The 19,020-nt window shown below is 43.7% G+C and overlaps 1 protein-coding gene across 1 annotated transcript; it reads right to left on the bottom strand.

Moving 5' to 3' along the window:
• Window positions 1-8,573: 8,573 nt before the first annotated feature.
• On the bottom strand, window positions 8,574-17,991 carry SIX4 (SIX homeobox 4). Its single transcript, XM_032875258.1, has 3 exons — window positions 17,068-17,991; window positions 13,654-14,342; window positions 8,574-9,574 (listed from the first exon to the last, which is right to left on the bottom strand). The coding sequence occupies exons 1-3, from the start codon at window positions 17,934-17,936 to the stop codon at window positions 8,778-8,780; spliced, it is 2,355 nt and encodes a 784-aa protein (XP_032731149.1). The 5' UTR covers window positions 17,937-17,991; the 3' UTR covers window positions 8,574-8,777.
• Window positions 17,992-19,020: the final 1,029 nt, after the last annotated feature.

Here is a 19,020-nt window from a genome sequence, read left to right as displayed (position 1 = left end):
TCTTAAAAAGCAAAACAAAACAGGAAAAAACCAGAACAACCTTTGTTTTTCTATAGCTAATTTTTATGGTTTCACTACAGCTAATGACTTTTCAATGCAGGAATTCTCTTGAAGGAAATATCTCAAGCTCTGGATAAGATGGGTGTAGGGAAAACTACACTGTTAATTGTTGTCAGAGAATCCAACAGCTCAAATTCCACTCTCTAGTCCTAGATATCCAGTAGGGAAGTAAAGCACACAAAGAAGAGAAATGGAGACATTCTCTCTTTTCCTCTGCTCATCTATCCTTCTCTTCCTATTCCCAACTTCTCACACACACACACATACACACACACACACCTACTGCTCTTAGAAAAAGGGAACACCTTGCTCAGTTTTATTAATCTGAGATTTATCATTTATGATTATAGCTTGGTTCTTTTGTGTCTTTAAAAGCCTTCGTGGGCACCTGGGTGGCTCAGTTAGTTGAGTGACTGCCTTCAGCTCAGGTCATGATCTGTGAGTCCCGGCATCGAGTCCCACATTGGGCTCCCAGCTCCATGGGGAGTCTGCTTTTCCCTCTGACCTTCTCCCCTCTCATGTTCTCTCTTACTCTCTCTCTCTCTTTCTCAAATAAATAAATAAAATCTAAAAAAATAAAAATAAAAAAAATAAAAGCCTTCCGTAAAATGCAAATTCCCAGGAAGATGGGAGAAGTTAAAAAAAAAAAAAAGAAAGAAAAATCGTGGGAGTAGGGAGGTTCGGCTCATTTTATCTTACAGTGTTAAGCACCTACACCAGGGTTATCACTTAAGGTGTTTGGGGAGGTAGGGCAGTCTGTGAGAGAAGGGCAGAACACTTAGGGGGCAGAATAGATAGAGGTTAAGAAGGTGGAAGTGTATAGAGCCAGACCTGCCTCCTCTCTACACCTGTAAATAATCCTGGAGGGTCGCAGGTCATTGACTTAGTAGTCATTATTTTATCTTACAATTGTAGTCCTCTGCAGGTGACAGTGTATTTTCATTCTGTAATTGAGTTGATCTTCTTAACCTGTGCAGTGGGGGAGGAAATGCATTTTATTAACCTTTTTCTTTTCTTAAAGCGACATGGATCTCAAATATAAGGATACCCAACATACCCATTTCAATGGAAAAAAAAAATAGGTTCCATAGTGGTGAATTGATGTTTCCCAAATCTAAAAGCTAATTAGAATCCAGATTTCCTGATGTCTAAAACTCTATGTTCCATTTACTATTCCTCATAGACTTTTTAGACATCTACTCAGTTCACATACAAGTAATAGGAATACATCCACAGAGAGAATATTTTTAGAAAGTATATCTATACATAAGTATAAATAGCTTTTCTGTACATCATGGCTATTTTGAAACATTGATCTAAAAAGGCTTAGTGACTGTATTTTGTGCTAATGGCCCACTTGTCTGTCAAACTTTAGCCAACCTCTATCTTCTGGAACCCAGCGACCGTTTGGAAGTAAGTGGAAAAAAATCTTGGAGCAGTAAGGAAAATAATGACCATAAAGACCATCCACTAATGCTAGAAGATTCAAAGAACCACTTTCGGGCCCTACCCTCCAACGTATTGATTTATTTTTTTGCGTGCTCTAAATAGGGATAATGCTTTAACTAGTTTAGCAACGAAGTTTCTTTTTTTTTAAAGATTTTATCATTTTCTACGTAATCTTTACATCCAATGTGGGGCTTGAACTCACACCCCCAAGATCAAGAGTCACATGCTCTACTGACTGAGCCACTCAGGGGCCCTAGCAATGCAGTTCCTTGATCCAGAGCAAGTGAAATGATTTAAAGGAAAGGATAACAGAGTCACCGTTGATTCAACAAATATTTTTTAAATGCCTACTCTTCTCCATTATACTGAATGCCAGAGAAACAGAGACAAAAGTGCAGAGAAGCAAACTCATAATAATGTGATAAGTGCTGCACTAAGGAAGACATAAATCCTCGTCAAATCACAGAATGGGCCACGCAGCATTCTGGTTATGGGGGTGAGAAGGAGCTTGCTGGCATACTAGTTCCGCTAGTGATGTCTAGTGAGTCTTGGAGATTGGGTAGAAAGGACCTTGTCCCTTTGGGCAACAGATGTGACTAGACAGAGAGGTAGGGCCTGGGTCTTGGGGGCTCTGTATTTTAAGGGGTTTGTTTTTTTATTTTTTGGAAGATTTATTTATGTATTTTAGAGAGTGAGCGAGAGCAAGAAAAATCCCAAGCAGACTCCGCCCTGAGCGTGGAGACTGACACGCACCTCGATCTCATGATCCTGAGATCCCCACCTGAGCCAAAACCAAGAATCAGATGCATAACTGACTGGGCCACCCAGGCGCCTCTGTTAAGGGGTTTAAATGGTATTTCAGGGCTGCCTGGGTGGCTCAGTTGTTAAGCATCTGCCTTTGGCTCAGCTCATGATCCCAGGGACTTCATGATTGAGTCCCACATGGGGCTCCCTGCTCAGCACCCCTGAGCTCTCCCACTCCCTTTCCCTCTGCCTGCTGTTCCCCTGCTCATGCTCTCTCTCTCTCTGTCAAATAAATAAATAAAATCTTAAAAAAAATAAATGTTATTTCATAGACAGTGGAGACCACTGAAGGTTCTAAAGTGGAAAGCAAGGCTGAAATAGGTCTTGAATTCTAAAAGTTGCATCTCAATGTAATTGTAATGTAGCCTGGAATGAGGACCAGACACTGAGATACCAGGTAGGAGGCAGTTGTAATAATTCAGTCAAGAAAAGGCAAATGGCAGCACGCCTAGCTGGCTCAGTCAGTGGAGCATGAGACTCTTGATCTCGGGATTGTGAGTTCAAGCCCCATGTTGGGCGTAGCGACTACTTAAAAATAAAATCTTAAAAAACAAACAAACAACAACAACAACAAAAGCGGTATGTGCCTAAACTATGGCAGTAACTCTAGAAATATAGGGGAAGGAATTGATTCAAGAGACAGTAAAAAAGCAGTCATGGAGAGATGTAGTGATCTGGTGGTGGAGGTGGGAAGAAAGGGAGAGAAGACTCCAGGGTGAGTCCCAGATTTTTTACTTGGCCGGTGGGTACATAAGTGCTACTATAGAATGAGGAGCACCGAGTGAGAAACAGGCTTAAGGCAAAGATAATAGTTTAAATTTTTCATATGTAGAGTCATAGATGACTGGGACATTCTGAAAATATCTATTAGGGAACTGGATCTACCAGACTGGAGTTCAGGGCACAGGTTCAGACTGGGACAATCATAGCAGGAAGCTGGCAGCTTTGGCTAACAGCAAGAGGCAGAGCAGACAGAAGGCTTCGAGAGCACAAAATTCTGGAGACATTTAGGAAAAAAACCTGCCATACATGCTTCAACAGCTCCTGAAGTATTTCCTGTCCAACAGCTTAGGACAACATGACATAATTTCCTAATTCCTTCCCTCACAAGAATGGCTTCGGAGAACGCCGTTCTCTGAAAAAATAGGCAGAGTGACATTTTAAAGTGTAAATCAGGTTAAAGCAATCCTTGGTTCTCTGACTCAAATCCAAACTATTTAGCACAGACCAATAAAGTTCTACTTGTGATCTGGCACCTACCTGCTTATCTCTCTGACTGGATCTCCTTCTAAATGACCCCTAGGGTTCACACTGTGATCCAGCCACTCTGCTCCTCCCTTAGGGCCTTTGTACCTGCTGTTCCCTGGGTCTGGAATGCTATTTTTTTCTAAGTCTTGTGGGCTGGTTCCCTCTCATCATTCATGCCTCTTTGTTGAAAGTTTACTTCCTTGAGACTTTTCCTTGACCGATGAATGTAATATGTGTCCCCACTTCCACCATTCCCCGTGCTCAATCTCATTACCGTTATGGACTTTGTAGTACTGGCCATTATCTGAATCTATATTTATTTGCTATCTACTTTCTGAAAATGTGATGGTGTAAAGATAAATTTCCACGTTTATTATTTTTTTCTAAGTAAGCTCTACACCCTAGGTGGAACTTGAATTCATGACCCCAAGATCAAGACTCACATATTCTATTGACTAAGCCAGCCGGGCACTCCACATTTATTATTTCTTCAGGGAAGCAGGAAGAGGGGGATGAAAGTCTTGAATTCCCCTTGAGGGTTTTTATTTAGTTTGCTAGATTCTGCAGAGCCACAAATGTTTGAAGTAGGTCAGTGAGCTGTCAAATGTTTTAAAATATTTGTTTGGTTAAGATGTTATAAAATGTAACCACTCCACAATACTCTGACCCTAGACTCACTGAGACACTATCTACTTCAACGGGTTCAGCTACATAGAAAATCGCTAAACAAGTGAAACGAATGACAAGAATATAAAAAAAGTTGAGACGTACCTGAAATTAATTTGATGACTTTAACTGGTTTTGTAACACGATTGTACAGTTGGTACCTATCTCCCTTATCCAAACTCCTCTCATTTCAGTGTGGGAGGCACACCACTTCAGAGATTATGTAATTTTAAATGTGAGATCAAACTGTAGCAGGGCTGAGTCTTCAGTGGTGCAGCTGAGTCCGTAACTTCAGGTCAGTGCACTGGTGGACCCAAGGGCAGTATGACCAGACTTCGGCTGATGGGAATGTTTGAAAGATGCATTATATCGAGCTCATCCAGTAAGGGTAGGAATAGAAAGGCCTTTGGATCATTGAATTTAATTCCACTAAACCTTATAGAGTATGAGAGTCAGATTGTGGACTATCCAGATGAATAGGAAACATTTTTTTACATTAAGGAGGATGAAATCTAATCATTTAGCTCGGGGTACGCAATACCATTAAGCAAATTGCATAATTTTGCACAAAAACCAACAGAGATTGTTCTAAAATGACTCCTGTTGTCCTTGTGCCTGCCAGCCTATGAAATGTTTGTGTGGGTTTTGTTTTTCTTTTTCCCTCCTTTTCTCTCCTCCCCAACCCCCACCCACAGGGATAAATAACTTTTATTTATTTATTTTTTTAAAGATTTTATTTATTTATTTGACAGAGAGAGATCGCAAGTAGGCAGAGAGGCAGGCGGGGGCGGGGAGCAGGCTCCCTGCTGAGCAGAGAGCCCTATGTGGGGCTAGATCCCAGGACCCTGAGATCATGACCTGAGCCGAAGGCAGAGGCTTAACCCACTGAGCCACCCAGGCACCCCAGGGATAACTAACTTTTAAACACAATGTATGTATAAATATAAAGTTTATTTAGCATAGTGTTTAGAAAAATAAGTTCACATCATTTCAGAAAACAAATAAAACACTTAATTGTCCAGGCATAAACCCCTATTACAGTACAACATACATACTTTAGATCTCTTTGGTTGGGTAATTAAGCACAGAAATGTTCTGGGACATGCTCTGTGTGCCATCACCTAACAGTGCAGTAGAGACTCTGTTACCCCACCCCGTGATATACATTCTGTATAGATTTTCTATTTGTGTAAGGCACAGTAAAACCATATTGAGTATATAACCGGTCTCCTCTAAACATACAGTACATGCAACAAAAGAACAAAAATTGAGAACCCTGAAAGCCAAAAGAGTCACATGCTACATAATTTTGATTAATAAAATGTATGATTGTAATATTAAATTAACATGAAATGTATCAACTAGATACAAAATAACTCTTAGGCTCTATCATCTAAGTTCTAGGAAGACTTTGAAACATCTTTCGTAAAATGTAAATTCTTTTCCCCAAAAATGTCCTGAATTATTTATATTTTTATGATGAGATGATCTGTCAAAAGCATTGTTAAAAGAATGAAGAACTTCTGACTATGTACTAATGCACACTTGCCTAACATGTAGCAGGCAGGCTGCAACACATGCCCAATAATCCAACTTTTGACATGCAAGATGCACGGGCATATACAGGGAGATTTAAGGTCAGTGTGCAATTTAACTACACATTTTTACCTATGGCTATAACGTCTACTTGCCTTTCATAACACAAGAAAGGTACTGAAACGTGTACGAGTCAGTCTTTTCATTACTATAAATATACACAAGCTAGGAAACACTACAACACAGGTGTTCTTGCTTGCTTGAGGAACAAATGCACCGCCTCTTTAAATGATAAAACTGTTCTTTACTAGCTGTAACTAAGAGCTAAATGCCACCTTCTGGCATAGAGTGCATCGAGAGCCTCACACCAAAAATCCTACAGCCAGCAGCAGGGGTTGGGGTTTGAGGGAGAGTTTTTACCCGATTCTGATTCCTCTTTGGGGATCATTTGAGGGTCATTTGCAGCATCTTCAAGCATTGGTTTATGTAAGAGAAAGTCTGCCACATGAACTCCAAGGGTTCTGAGTCTGGCCCTTGGTATTGCAAAAAAACATTTGCAATTCTGTGCAAGGAGATCATGGGGTTTATCTTATTTCATTCACATATGTATGGGCTATAAACCAACTGGCCCTTATTTTACTGAAAGAATAGAAAAGAACAGTAAGTTCTTTATAATGTGCATTGATTCTTACCTGGTATATTGTGTAGCTACCTGGAGTCACTGTAGGGGTATAATGACATCATGTTAGGAGTATGAATGGGTTTCCTAGGTAAGTCTTAAGCTTTGTGCTATCTTTTCTTTTTCTTAAGGGAAAAAAAGAGGAAGAATTGTGAATAAAAGAGAGGCTTATTATATTTTTGGAAGACACATGAAACTTTCCCAGTTATATATATGCTATATATAACTTTTTAAACCTTCCTGTTTCCCTTATTAGATCGGTATTGTAAAATAATGAACCAAAACTCTCACTATCTGCAGCCATCAAGTGAAAAAACATCATTTTCATGTAAACTACACTACAGAACCATATAATTAATCTCAGTAACATGATCAGCACACACCTACAGAAAACAACAACAACAACAAAGAAAACCAAACTGAGTAAGGAGTGATGGAGTGGAAGAGAACTCTAAAACACCTGACTTTGTTAAAAAAAAAAAAAAAAAAAAAAAAGACAAAAAACTGTAGTTTCAGCAGTTTAAGAACATTCACTGATTCCATAAAAAAAACAAAAAGGGGGATCTAAGTTCTTTAACAAAACGATGGGAAGAAGTCTTGATAGGGCTCTTCATCTATGTCTGTGATTTCCATTTGGAATAACAAGAAAAGTGAAGTCCTCTATGGCCCTTATTCAACTTGCTTAGCGGATGGGCCTGTTGGGATCAAGAGTATATACTCTTTGTTCTGATCTTGAAGAGAGCAAGACTGGTAAAAGCTTTATGTTCGATGACTTTAAGTCATCTTCGAAGAGATCATTTTCTCCCATTTCTTGCTTTGCAGTCACCAAGAGACTTCACTCCCTACCTAAATGTATTTGCATTATTCCATTTTGTGTTCGGTCCTGATAGACAGAAACTATAACCACAGCTCACAACATTATCAAGCAAGCTTCTCAAAGAAACCCCAAAAGATTTACTTTTAAACAAGACATGATAATATAGTGCAAATAACAGTTGTATGTCATCCTGTAACAACTGATTCAAAACACCTAGAACTAAGTTTCATCAGGGCAGAGTTTTGCTCCAGAGAATTTACATAATTCTTTCTGTAGTTTAAAAAAGCTGTTTTCATAGTCTACAGAATTCATTTTACATGGTAATCTATGATTGTTATTTTCGTCGTAATGAAAAGCATCAACAATAATCAGTTGTTTATCCATTTACATCATAAACGTACATAATTACATAAGTGAAACTTAATTCTGCAGATTTAAAGCAATTTTGTGGTGAAAATAACCCTGTTAGATAGAAAAGAGCCATCAGTGCTTTTGTTGACACTTCTGTACCTTAAGAATAATTAAAAGGCCACAAGGTAAAAAGGCACATAGAATTCTATAGAAAACATATTTAAATGAATCAGAGAGTTGCTAAATAAAGAACAAGGATGTGAAAAAAAGTACCAAAATTCCAATATTGGGAGTTAGATTGCCTGTTTCAGTGTTATTAATATTGACCATAATAGACTCCTGATAAAAATCATCACTTTTAAAATCCTACAAAAAGTAAAACTTTGTTGGAAATAACTATGTTCACTTCCTGTTCAAGCAATAAAAATAAATTAAACAGTAAGAAAACATTTTTCTTTTCAGTTCATAGTGTCTGAAGTATAAGAGAAACATATACAGCATAAATAAAATTCACTGTAATTCCTCAAATCCTGGCTTAGAGGACTAATATATTTACACTCATACTGAAGTTTGTTTCAGCGTTTTTAGTGGAGTTGCAAACTTTCTCAGCCCCACTGCCTATTAGCAAGCACATTTGGAAATGTGTAGAGACAAACCAAGACTTTAATAAAAAAGGCTGAAAAACAGAAATGCATATATTCAAAAATAAACCCTTACAATAGTGCGGAGTACCATTTATGCTTCTTAACCTCATCAATGCCCATGGAGTAAAAGTAAACAAAAATAACTATATTGTTTCTAATGCCAATGTCAGGTGTATACAGTTTAAATTTAAAGAACTATAGAGTTCCATTTGACCTTAGAATTATATTAAGTTAACCAAATGATACACTTTGACTTGGTATATTTCATCTTGTTCCTTTGTCTCCATCTATTTAAAAGAGAACATTCATGAATGAAAAAGCTGCGGCAACGCAGTTCTACTCTTGTGTATTTAACTGTGATCTTCATGCAGATCAATCCAGTCCCTTGAATGCATTTACTCACAAAACTAGTGTTTCCCTGTAAATGGGAAAATGCTTTATGTCCTCAGGGCTTCATGAAAAGATCTGCCTGCTGATGCCAGAAAAAAAGGGAGGGGGCGGAGGGGTGGGTGGGAACTCAAGTTTATAAGTCTTGCATATCTTCATCCAACTGGACAGTTTGGAGCTTGGCAAGCTCTTTTTTGTCTGTTTCCAGATCTTCACAGACAGTCTCGACCATGCCCTCTAGGACATACTTGGATTTTGAGTCCAGCATCATTAAGTTGCTTGTGGCTTTGCCCTCAGAATTTGTTAAGAAATTCTCTTTTATGTTAGCTACTGATTGCAGAACCAAACGATGTTCTCTCACAAAATCCTGGTGTACTGCTGGGGAAGGGTGACCCACCTGGTCTTCAGCCGTAGGAACAATTTCCCCAAGGGCAGCCTGGGTCATGGGGACTGACAATAGATCTTGACCAGCAATGAGGGAACAGTTCTGAAGAGTTGCATAGTTAGTGTTGCTGACAGATGTCACAGTAGACTTGCTTGCCACAGGTGCAGACATTGGCTGGCTCTCAGCAATGTCAGGGTTTAAATCAGTGGGATTTAGTAAGGTAGGGGGAGTCAGGGAAAAATTGTGAGTTGGGGATACGTTAACTAATGAGGAGGCCAATGGATGGAGGCCACTTCCCGAGATATTTTCAGAAGACAGGTTTGCATTTATTTGTGGATTCTGATTGACAGGCATCAACTGAGAAAATACCAGGCTCCTCTCCAAGCCCTCCTGTTTAACAGATCCTATAGTCTGGCCTGAATTAGGAACAGTGTATACCACTGCACTGGGAGCAAGAGAGCTCAAGAAAACCTTTCCTTGCTGGACTGTGGTAGACTCACTTGTAAATGTGCTCCCATCTGAAGTGCTTGAATTTACTGAAATATTACCTAAAAAAAAATAAGGTACAGATTATCATTGATGAAATTGATAAGGAAGGGAAAAAAAGGTTACATTTTACACACACGATTTTTCTCAGGTTCAGCAGAATCACCTTGAGCACTTAAAAGTACAGATTCCTAGGCTCTACTCCTGAAAATCTGACTCAGTAAGTCCTAGGACAGGTGTATTTTAAACTCCCAAGTCTGATGACACAGTGGGAGTGAGAACTACTGGTTTAGAAACCAAGTGTGAACCCCCCCCACTTTTTTTCCAGGTTCTAGTTTCAGTCAAGTTTCTGGTTCATTATTACCAACTTGATTTCTCTCAATCAGTTGACAATTGTACCTAGCTCTGCCAGTAAGAACTAGAAAACACAAATGCAAAATAAAATACCTTTGTTCAAGACAAGTTCAGTAACCGACATAAATAGAAATGTAGAAAATCCCTGTAAAATGAGTTGCCCTGGGGCTTGAAGTTAACCATATAAACCTGTACAGACAAGTTTCAAACTTTCACCAAACTAACCATAAAGTAATGTCAACAAAATATTCAATAGTTTTTTCTTTTGTTGTGCCAGTTCTGGATTTTCAGGGTTGTGGTGATAGGAAAAATTAATGATGATAATAAAGTGTACTTCTAAAATTACAAATTAATGTAAATAACTAGAGCTAATGCTTCTCTAAAAGGTTCGTATTTTTTGACTCTTATTATAATGGTCCACAGAGAGCAGAAGCAGAAAAAGAAACATAAATGGAAAGCTGAGAAGATGTTAAAAAATGAGGTAACTCAGACCATGGAGATGAATTAGACCCTTCCCCTCACTCCTGCTATGAAATAAAACTTTTCTTTTTGAGTCTTTACATAGGCACAGTAAAATGATGGCAATGATCCTGCCGCTGAAAGAAAGGTGGACCTGAGGGAATTTTGTGACAGAATAATTCGGATGGGTTGTTTACTCTGATCTCAAATTAGATGTTCAGTAAACTATTATTTTGAGAAAACAGCTCAATACTAAAGGTGATTCACCTGAAACATATCCCTTCTTGAATTAGAATAACTGCTACCAAATAATTAGAACAATTTTTAATAATATATTACCACCTATATTGATAAATAAATGTCACAGGGCTGTTTATACGTCTTCCAAACACTTCTTAAATTCAAAGAAATGTCTTTAAATGAAAAAAAAAAAAAAAGACAAGACTGCATTTAAGCTTTAAAAAAGATTTAACCACTACAAAGTATTCTTCGTGGAAATATTGGTGTTAATAAAAACATTTCTATGTATGTCTGGGCTCTTCCCTAACATAAATGTTTGTTCCAGGCCAAACAAATGAAAAGGCTTTTATTTGACTTCAACTTAAGTATGCTTTAAAATTCCTGCTGGCTGCTAAACTGTAGCAAAATCATCTGAAATATTTATTTTGTTATGTGTTACGCATTTGTGAAAGTATTTGCCTATGTATATGTGAACAAAATGATTAGTTATTTTTTGAGAGAACCATAAATAATATGGGGCGCCTGGGTGGCTCAGTGGGTTAAGCCGCTGCCTTCAGCGCAGGTCATGATCTCAGGGTCCTAGGATCGAGTCCCGCATCGGGCTCTCTGCTCAGCAGGGAGCCTGCTTCCCTCTCTCTCTCTCTCTCTCTGCCTGCCTCTCTGTCTACTTGTGGTCTCTCTCTGTCAAATCAATAAATAAAATCTTTAAAAAAAAATAATAATAATATGACAGGACATTTTCCCCAACAGCTACTGAAATATATAAATAAAATAATTTTGAACGTGTAGAAATTATAACATATATTAATGAAGGAAGAAAAGCAGATGTGATCTAAAACTTGATATTTAACTGCACCTGAATTATAAACTGGACAATAATTTCAAAATCAGTTAAAAAAATCCAAATGAAAAAGGACATAGGTGAAAAGCCTAACTTTGTAATGATAGTAAGGAAAATACCCCTTATTTTCTCAGATTATAAAGTGAGTAAAAGATGTAGATATTCTGAATTTCCATATAAATACTAATTATTGAAGGATAATCTACCTTGTCTACACATTTTAAAGCAAGCCTAGGTATCCATTTTTGAGAAAGCCTGAATCCCTAAATGCTTTATTGAGAACTGCAGTCCATAATTACTCTAAAGGAATGTTACTTCCTGGACCCATATGGTTAAACTTATGCCTTTAATGCACACAGACAGTCTAAGGATTGACAGGTCTGTCATTTGGTCTTAGATTTTTTAACTGAAAATGCTATTCTTATTCACATTAAATGTCCCATTTTAAAAATTAGCTGTTAGTTTGCAATGATTTTCTATGGTAGCATATTTCTAGATTACATATGAAAACTATTTTTGCTTTTCTTCTTTCCCAGTGTACATCTCATACTTTTTGCTCAAATTTGTTGTCTTTAAAATGTTACCTACTGTTCTGGAAATTTCCTGAAGAGACAAAAGGGGTTAGATCCACATTAAATTACTATAAAATGAAGCACTTTGACTTTCCTTGTGGTTTCCATATTTTGCCTTAGGTCGGATAGTGACTTGACTTAATCCTTTCCAGAACTTGGAACAATGAAGAAATACATGTTGTGCTTCAGGAGTTTTGTGTTTTACTGCCCTTCTACCTGATAATTGATTCTACAGAATGAAATGTGTTCAACATTTTTTCCATTAATGCCTCCTAGAAACTGAAGCAGATCATAGTTGTGAAAACAAAAAAAGTTGTGCATAAACGGATATTTTTTTGGATAAAGCCATTTTATAGGAAGCTGATCTTTAAGGCAAACAACTACTTATTTTGGTTTCACAAAAGTCTGGACATTCAGGTTCGCTTACAGGAAGGCAGACCTGCATTGACATCACCTACTCCTAAGTTTAAGGGCCTCTGCCACCTCCACTGAGATTCTAATTATTCCTGTTTTATACACAAAAAATGACACAGAGTCATCAGACTTGCTTAAAGTCAGTGAAGAAGTGGCCTATTGGCTTCAGGCTTCCCAAATTTCAGATCAGTGTTTTCTTTAGAATACTGCCCTTGGGGGGACGCCTGGGTGGCTCAGTTGGTTGGACGACTGCCTTCGGCTCAGGTCATGATCCTGGAGTCCCAGGATCGAGTCCCGCATCGGGCTCCCGGCTCCGCGGGGAGTCTGCTTCTGTCTCTGACCTTCTCCTCGCTCATGCTCTCTCTCACTGTCTCTCTCTCAAATAAAAAAAAAAAAAAAAGAATACTGCCCTTGGTAAAGTCCCAAACATATATATAATAAGGCTTAGAGTTGCCTTCCTAAATAAACCCACACATTTGGGGGGGGGTGGGCATACACGCAGTGCAACAGACTCCCAGTCACATATTCCTCTGGTTTTCCTTTAGTTAGTTTTTCAGTTAGTTTTAATTACAGGAGGAACATGATTCAAGCACGATTGATTCAGTCTTTTCAGCTTGCTCTTCTTTTTTTTTTTTTTTTAAAGATTTTATTTATTTATTTGACAGAGATCACAAGCAGGCAGAGAGAGAGGAGGAAGCAGGCCCCCTGCGGAGCAGAGAGCCCCATGCGGGGCTCGATCCCAGGACTCTGAGATCATGACCTGAGCCGAAGGCAGCGGCTTAACCCACTGAACCACCCAGGCGCCCCTCAGCTTGCTCTTCTAAAGCACTTCTTGGTCAAACAGAAAATGCTTAGGTAAAGTGTACACATTTCGTACCAACTGCTTTGACTAATTCTGTGTTCTTAGCAATATCATTAATTTTTAATCTTAAAATGTCAAGCAATGGGTTATTCTGTAAGTACCAATTGACTTATCGTATTTCTATAATTGTAGAACTGGCAAGATTTGCTCTGAACTGTATTTTTCCATTCGGTTGTTAGGAAAATAAAAGCCCATCCCCATGATGCCAGAGAGCCAAACAAGCAGGATATTACACTGCTGTGGCAAAGGAGGAGAGAAAGACCAAGGCTCTCTGCAGCTGTTGCGGCCAGTAAGGTACCTGGAGAGTAACACCAATCTCTAGCTCTCACCAAACGCGTCACTTACAGCAGCTGGCTAAAACAGTCACTGGTGCATTATGGTACCGAATGACACTTTTACCTTGTGAAGCGGCTACGGAAACAGAAGGCAGCTGCAGTGGAGAGAATCCAATGCTCCCATTAAGGAACTGGCTGTTCGTTCCGGAATTGGGGATCTGGACAATGCCATACTGGTTAATTTGCACTGGTGTAGTAAAAGTCACCACAGAGCCTCCGTCCTGGGAAGCCACTGTCTGAACACCTTCTCTTTTTACCTCAGTGCTGGGGATGAGCCCTGGGAATGACACAGGGGCACTGGAGCTGTAAGACGTGGTGGCTGCTGAGTTAGCTGAAGAACTCTGGAGGACTTTGAATTCCTTCACATCCTGGGAGGTAGACCCCAGTATGTCACTCATGGATATACCATTGCTCACAATGTTTGAGGCCATTTTTGGGGGGTTCAATGACACAGTCTGTGTATTCCCCACATTTAATCCATTAAGGATGACTCCATTGGGTCCCTGAATGAAAGAATTACCATTAAGAAAGACAGGTGAAGTACTAGCGGGCACCAAGCTTCCGTTCAACAAAACTCCAGAAGAGCTTAATGAGATCTTAGCATTTCCAATTTGTTGCATGTATACTGGCTCCATGTGACTGGGAAGGCTGAGGTTGGCAACACTATCGGAGGAACCGGAGAGTGGATGAGGAGACAAGTCCTCATGGCCCTTGCTGGATTCATCTTCAGTGCTGGGATTGCCATCTGACTCACTGCAGAGAGGGGGAAAACCAAGACATTCCGAAGGTCAGAGGGATGACATTCTACATTGTGCCATTTGTTTAGAAATCCAGCCTCTAACCATTAAAGTCAGTATTTAAGGAAAGCAGGGCAGGAAGCCTTTGGTTCTGTTTAAGTTATGAGACCTTCCAGCAGATTCGGACCATCCAGAGAATGTGGGAAGATAAACTCTCCTGTGCCGACCATTTTTACCAATAATAAATTCAGGCAAAGTCCAGAGATCTGGATGATGTAAATTCAGCTAACAGGATTCACTATGAGAATTGTATATACATTTTTATAGCACTGAAGTTATTCCTTCCTGTTAAATTCGCTGCTACCTACACCACAGAAAAAACTCCCTAGATGAGGTGGTCAGTGGTCAGTCTTTCCTGTTTAGGAACTCCTTCCCCTCCCCTCAAAACCAATTCAGATTAGTGTGATCTTGGAGGGAAATGAAACTGCCAAAGGAGCAGGAGGTGGGAAGTGTTTTGTTTGTCAGTTAGTTAACAAGAGATCATTTTCTCACCTGCTCCCAAACTTCTACTCCACCAGACTGACAACTCTCTCATTCAACAAAGTGGCTGTCCTTGATGTAGGAAAGGCACTTTCAACCCAAGAACTGTTAGGTGCAGTCGCCTTTGAATCCAAAAGAAGCCATAGGGGCCTATTTAACATACACCATCCAGTGCCCTGGTGAGGTGGGAGGGAAAGGGTGTGGGTCACTCAGCAGCCTTGTAACCCCTTCCCCAGCACCCTCATTCCTTCTGCTCCAGGCCGGACTGTGTTCCTCACTCCTCCACTTAAGGGGAAACACCAAATCCAGGAAGGGGTAGTGGTGGGAGTTCCCATTTGGTCTGACGCTGGGCGGGGGAGAAAGGGTCAGTTAGTTGGCAGTTGGGAAGCGTGGTGCGACTTGGCCCCGTAGAAGATCCGCGTCCCTCGCAGTGCCCGGCGGTCGGTTCGCTTTTAGGAGGGGGCGGGGGGGATTACCCGGGCTTTGGGCTGCGGGGCCAGGAGCGCAGAAAGCGCTTTGATTTACGAGCTGAGGCTGAGCCGCCGTCGCCGTCTGCGAGGGTGACTCACCGGGGGTGCGGGTGGGAGGTAGATCCGGAGAGGGGCCCAAACCAGGCAACTGGGCCGGGGGCGGGGGGGTGTGTGGAGCTGGGCGGGGGGGACGTACAAAGCCGGCAGAGTGTGGCTAAGGAGATGGGGAACGCGCTCAGCCGGGGAGTGGGGGCTGCAGGGCAGCTGGCCTGCGTGCCACGCCCGCTTCCCACCCCCTGCCTCTGGCCCTGAGGATTCCGACGGAGCTCCGAGCGACAGGATCCAATGCCACAAGCTGGCGCAGGGTGACCAACGGGCCTCCTCTGGGTCTCCCCTAAAGTCTGCGGAAGGATGCATGCAAGTCACAGTGCGCGTTTTGTTTTGGTTACCGCGAGGCCCGGCTCGGACACAGCGCCTCCCTCCCTGCCTCAGGCGAGGAGCGCCGGAGCCGGCCGGCCCCGGGAGGGGCGCAGGGGCAGGAGCGTCAAGGGCGGACCGCGGCGGAGTCTGGAATGCGCGGGGTGATCACCTTCGCTCGGCCCGGACGCGCTCCCCGGCTCCCAAATTCCTAACCTGCGCAGAACCTCGAGCTGTAGGGTTCTTTCTGTCCTATGCCCGCGTGGCTTGAGACACCATCTCTTTAGGCGATCTTCTCCATAGTTCGCTCAACAATAAACAAAATACACCCTCCAGGTGTCTGACTCGAAAGGACGCACAAAAGAGGTGGAAACCCCATTTTCTACCAGTTGGGATCCAAAACTCTGCCAGTCCAAAACTTCAAACCCGCCAGGGTGGGCACTCTAGGAGGTGTGGAGCTGATATCGCCCCCACCCCCAATCGCTGTCCCAGGAGGGAGCCACGCAGGGTTCGGGGGCCGAGGAAGCAAGCCTTCCAGCCCCACTGCCCCGGCGGCGCTGAAATCCGATCCGAAGGAGTTCAGAATCAGGTTTCAAAACACGGCAGAGCCCAGCCGCACCATCACCCCACGTTGCCGCGGCCGCGAAGGGAACCACAGCGGGCCGGGTGAATGATTAACTCTGTCACATAAAACCTCGACGTCCCCAGACCCCCTTCTGAAACGCTAGCCCCCACCAACACCCTCATTCCTCCAGAGAGGCCAAGGCGACCTCCAACGCAGGTTGCGGCGGCGGGGGGGGGGGGGGGGGGCGGCAGCCGAACCCGGGGCGGGGGGGTGAAGGAGCTCGTGCACACGCCCGGCCGGTGTAACCCGCTGGAGGTGCAGACCCGGGCCCGCGCTGGCAACCTCCGTGGGCCTCTGGCGGCAACCAGAGCTGCCTTTCCGGCGCCTACACACGCTCCTGCGCCCCGCCAGAACCCGGGAGAGAGTGGCAACTTCAAAGCCAGCGGGATGGGGGTGGGAAACTGGGCGGCAGTGACCAGCCGAGGTGGGGGCGGGGACTGAGACCTAAGCGGGCGACGAGAAACTTCTGGGGGGAGGAGGGGGAGGGTAAGGAGGGAGGTTCCCCCGCCTCTCGCCACCGCCGCCCCCCCATCCCCCGGTCCGGGAGAGGTGGGGGGCGGGGAGAGGTGGGCAGCCGGACCAGGCTGGTGGGGAAGGTAAGCGCCATGTTTGCGAGCACTTGGAGGAAAAGAAAGCTGGGAAGGGGGTGGGGGAGAGGAAGGGGGAGGCGGAGGAAAGTTGGCGCTCACCTTTTGGACTGGGTCTCTGAGGGGTTCCGATCGCGCTGCCGGCGGTTCTTGAACCAGTTGCTGACCTGGGTGAGGGAGAGGCCGGTGATCTTGGCCAGGTGCCGCTTCTCGGCGGGCGAAGGGTAGCGATTCTGCTTGTAGAGCTCCTTGAGCGCGTTGCGCGACTTCTCCTTGAAACAATACACCGTCTCCTCGCCGTCCCAGATGGTGCGGGGCAGGGGGAATTTCCTGCGCAGCCGGTACTTGTCCACCGCGCCCAGTGGCCGGCCACGGGCTCGCTCGGCCTCGGTGTAGCGCGCCTTGTACCAGAGCTGCTGCAGCAGCGGGTGGTTGGCCGACTCGAAGCTGTGGCTCTCGAGGATGCTGTAGAGCTCGGGGTAGATGCCCTGGTGGAAGGCCACCAGCGCCCGCGCCTTCAGCAGGCTCTCGTTGCCACGTAGCAGGTCGCTCTGGGGCAGGGACCACAGGAACCGGGCCAGGCGGTCCAGGTTGCCCCCCTGCTGCAGCGCCTCGCACACGCAGGCGACATGGTCGGGCGAGAAGGCCAGTGGGGTCTGCGCGGCGGCAGCGGCGGCGGCGACGGCGGCCGCGGCGTGGTGGTGCCTGCCCAGAAGTTCCGAGTGGAGTTGTACCTGATCCGCCGCCGCTGCCGCCACTGCCCCTTCCTCTCCGCTCACCCTTGCGGCGGCGGCCGAGGCGTCCCCCGGCTCCAGGGGGAAAGGGGCTGGAGCCGGGGGGCTCAGCCCCGCCGCCGCGCCCCCCGCCACTTCTCGGGGCGCCTCCTGCCCTTCCGAGGCGCTTTCCATCCCATTCTCCTGCTTGATGTCCGCCGCACTTGCAATCTGCCCGGTGGGGGAGGAAGAGGACATTTTTTGTTGTTTATTTTCCTCCCTCCCTCACTCCCTCGCACTCTTTTCCTCTTTCTTTCCCCCTCTCTTACTCCTCCTTCTTCTTCTCCCTCCCTCCTCCCCCCCTCCGGAAAGCCCACTCCCTCCCTCCCGGTTTCGGCTGGATCTGGCCGATCAGGTTTCCCCCCGGCCACGCAGTCACCATTAAGATAGCTGCTAGAGCAAAGTAGTGTAAAAGGATAGCTGCTTTCTGCTGTTCCCCCAACGTGACTCCTCGGGTTGCTGCATACTATATGGCACTGGCGGCCGGGCCCGGCCGGCCGCGCTACCTCATTGGCTATTTCACATTCAGAGGGAGGAGGAGACACGGTTTCTATCCCTGTCGATCACCCTCCTCCCACTCCACCCCTTGCCTTTCCCTCTCCCCCTGACCCCCAGGCAACTATACCTGAAGGGAAACACCGACATTCTTTTTAGGCAATGCTCCTGGGCGGGAAATTACCTAATGTGGCCTGAAAACTGGACAACAGGCTCTTTCAAAGAGAGTCCCTAGGATTCCAGCGGGAATATTAATTGTGTGGCCTTAAGGTCCAGATGCTAAACTCTTAACAAAGAGACCACCGTCAAGCATCCAGATGACAAAATTTCAAAGGAGACGATTGAGAAGCTTTTCTATGTTCCTGTTTCCCCTTTACCTCCCTTTCCAAGATGACTTTATCAAGGATTTTGTATTCAAAAGGGTCCAGAATAGAATGTCACTAGGGAATGTTCCAAGTGGAAAAGGTTTATGGTAAACTAAAAAGGGGGAGATATTTGAATATCTTAGAATAATAGATGTATAAAGAGCCCACTGAAAGGACAAAAACAAGAAACCTTCAAAAGGCATTTAACCTTCACTCACCTGGAGGTCTGGCAACACAACAAAGTTGAACAGGGTGCAACTAAGGATATAGACTGTTTAATCAATGTGTTTATCTCAGGGAATAGGGTGGAAGAGATCTAAGCTTTAGATTATAATAAAGTATGGAAATTTAAGTCTTCCGTATGGACATTTTTCATGTAAGTGTATGAATAGTTCTCTGGAGGTGATATTCTTGGTGGAAAC

The sequence above is a fragment of the Lontra canadensis genome, unplaced genomic scaffold (genome assembly GCF_010015895.1).
Source record: "Lontra canadensis isolate GAN:19392208 unplaced genomic scaffold, GSC_riverotter_1.0 scaffold55, whole genome shotgun sequence".
Taxonomy (NCBI): domain Eukaryota; kingdom Metazoa; phylum Chordata; class Mammalia; order Carnivora; family Mustelidae; genus Lontra; species Lontra canadensis.
The sequence above is the reverse complement of the archived record's forward strand: the minus strand, read 5'-3'. Positions and strand labels throughout refer to the sequence as shown.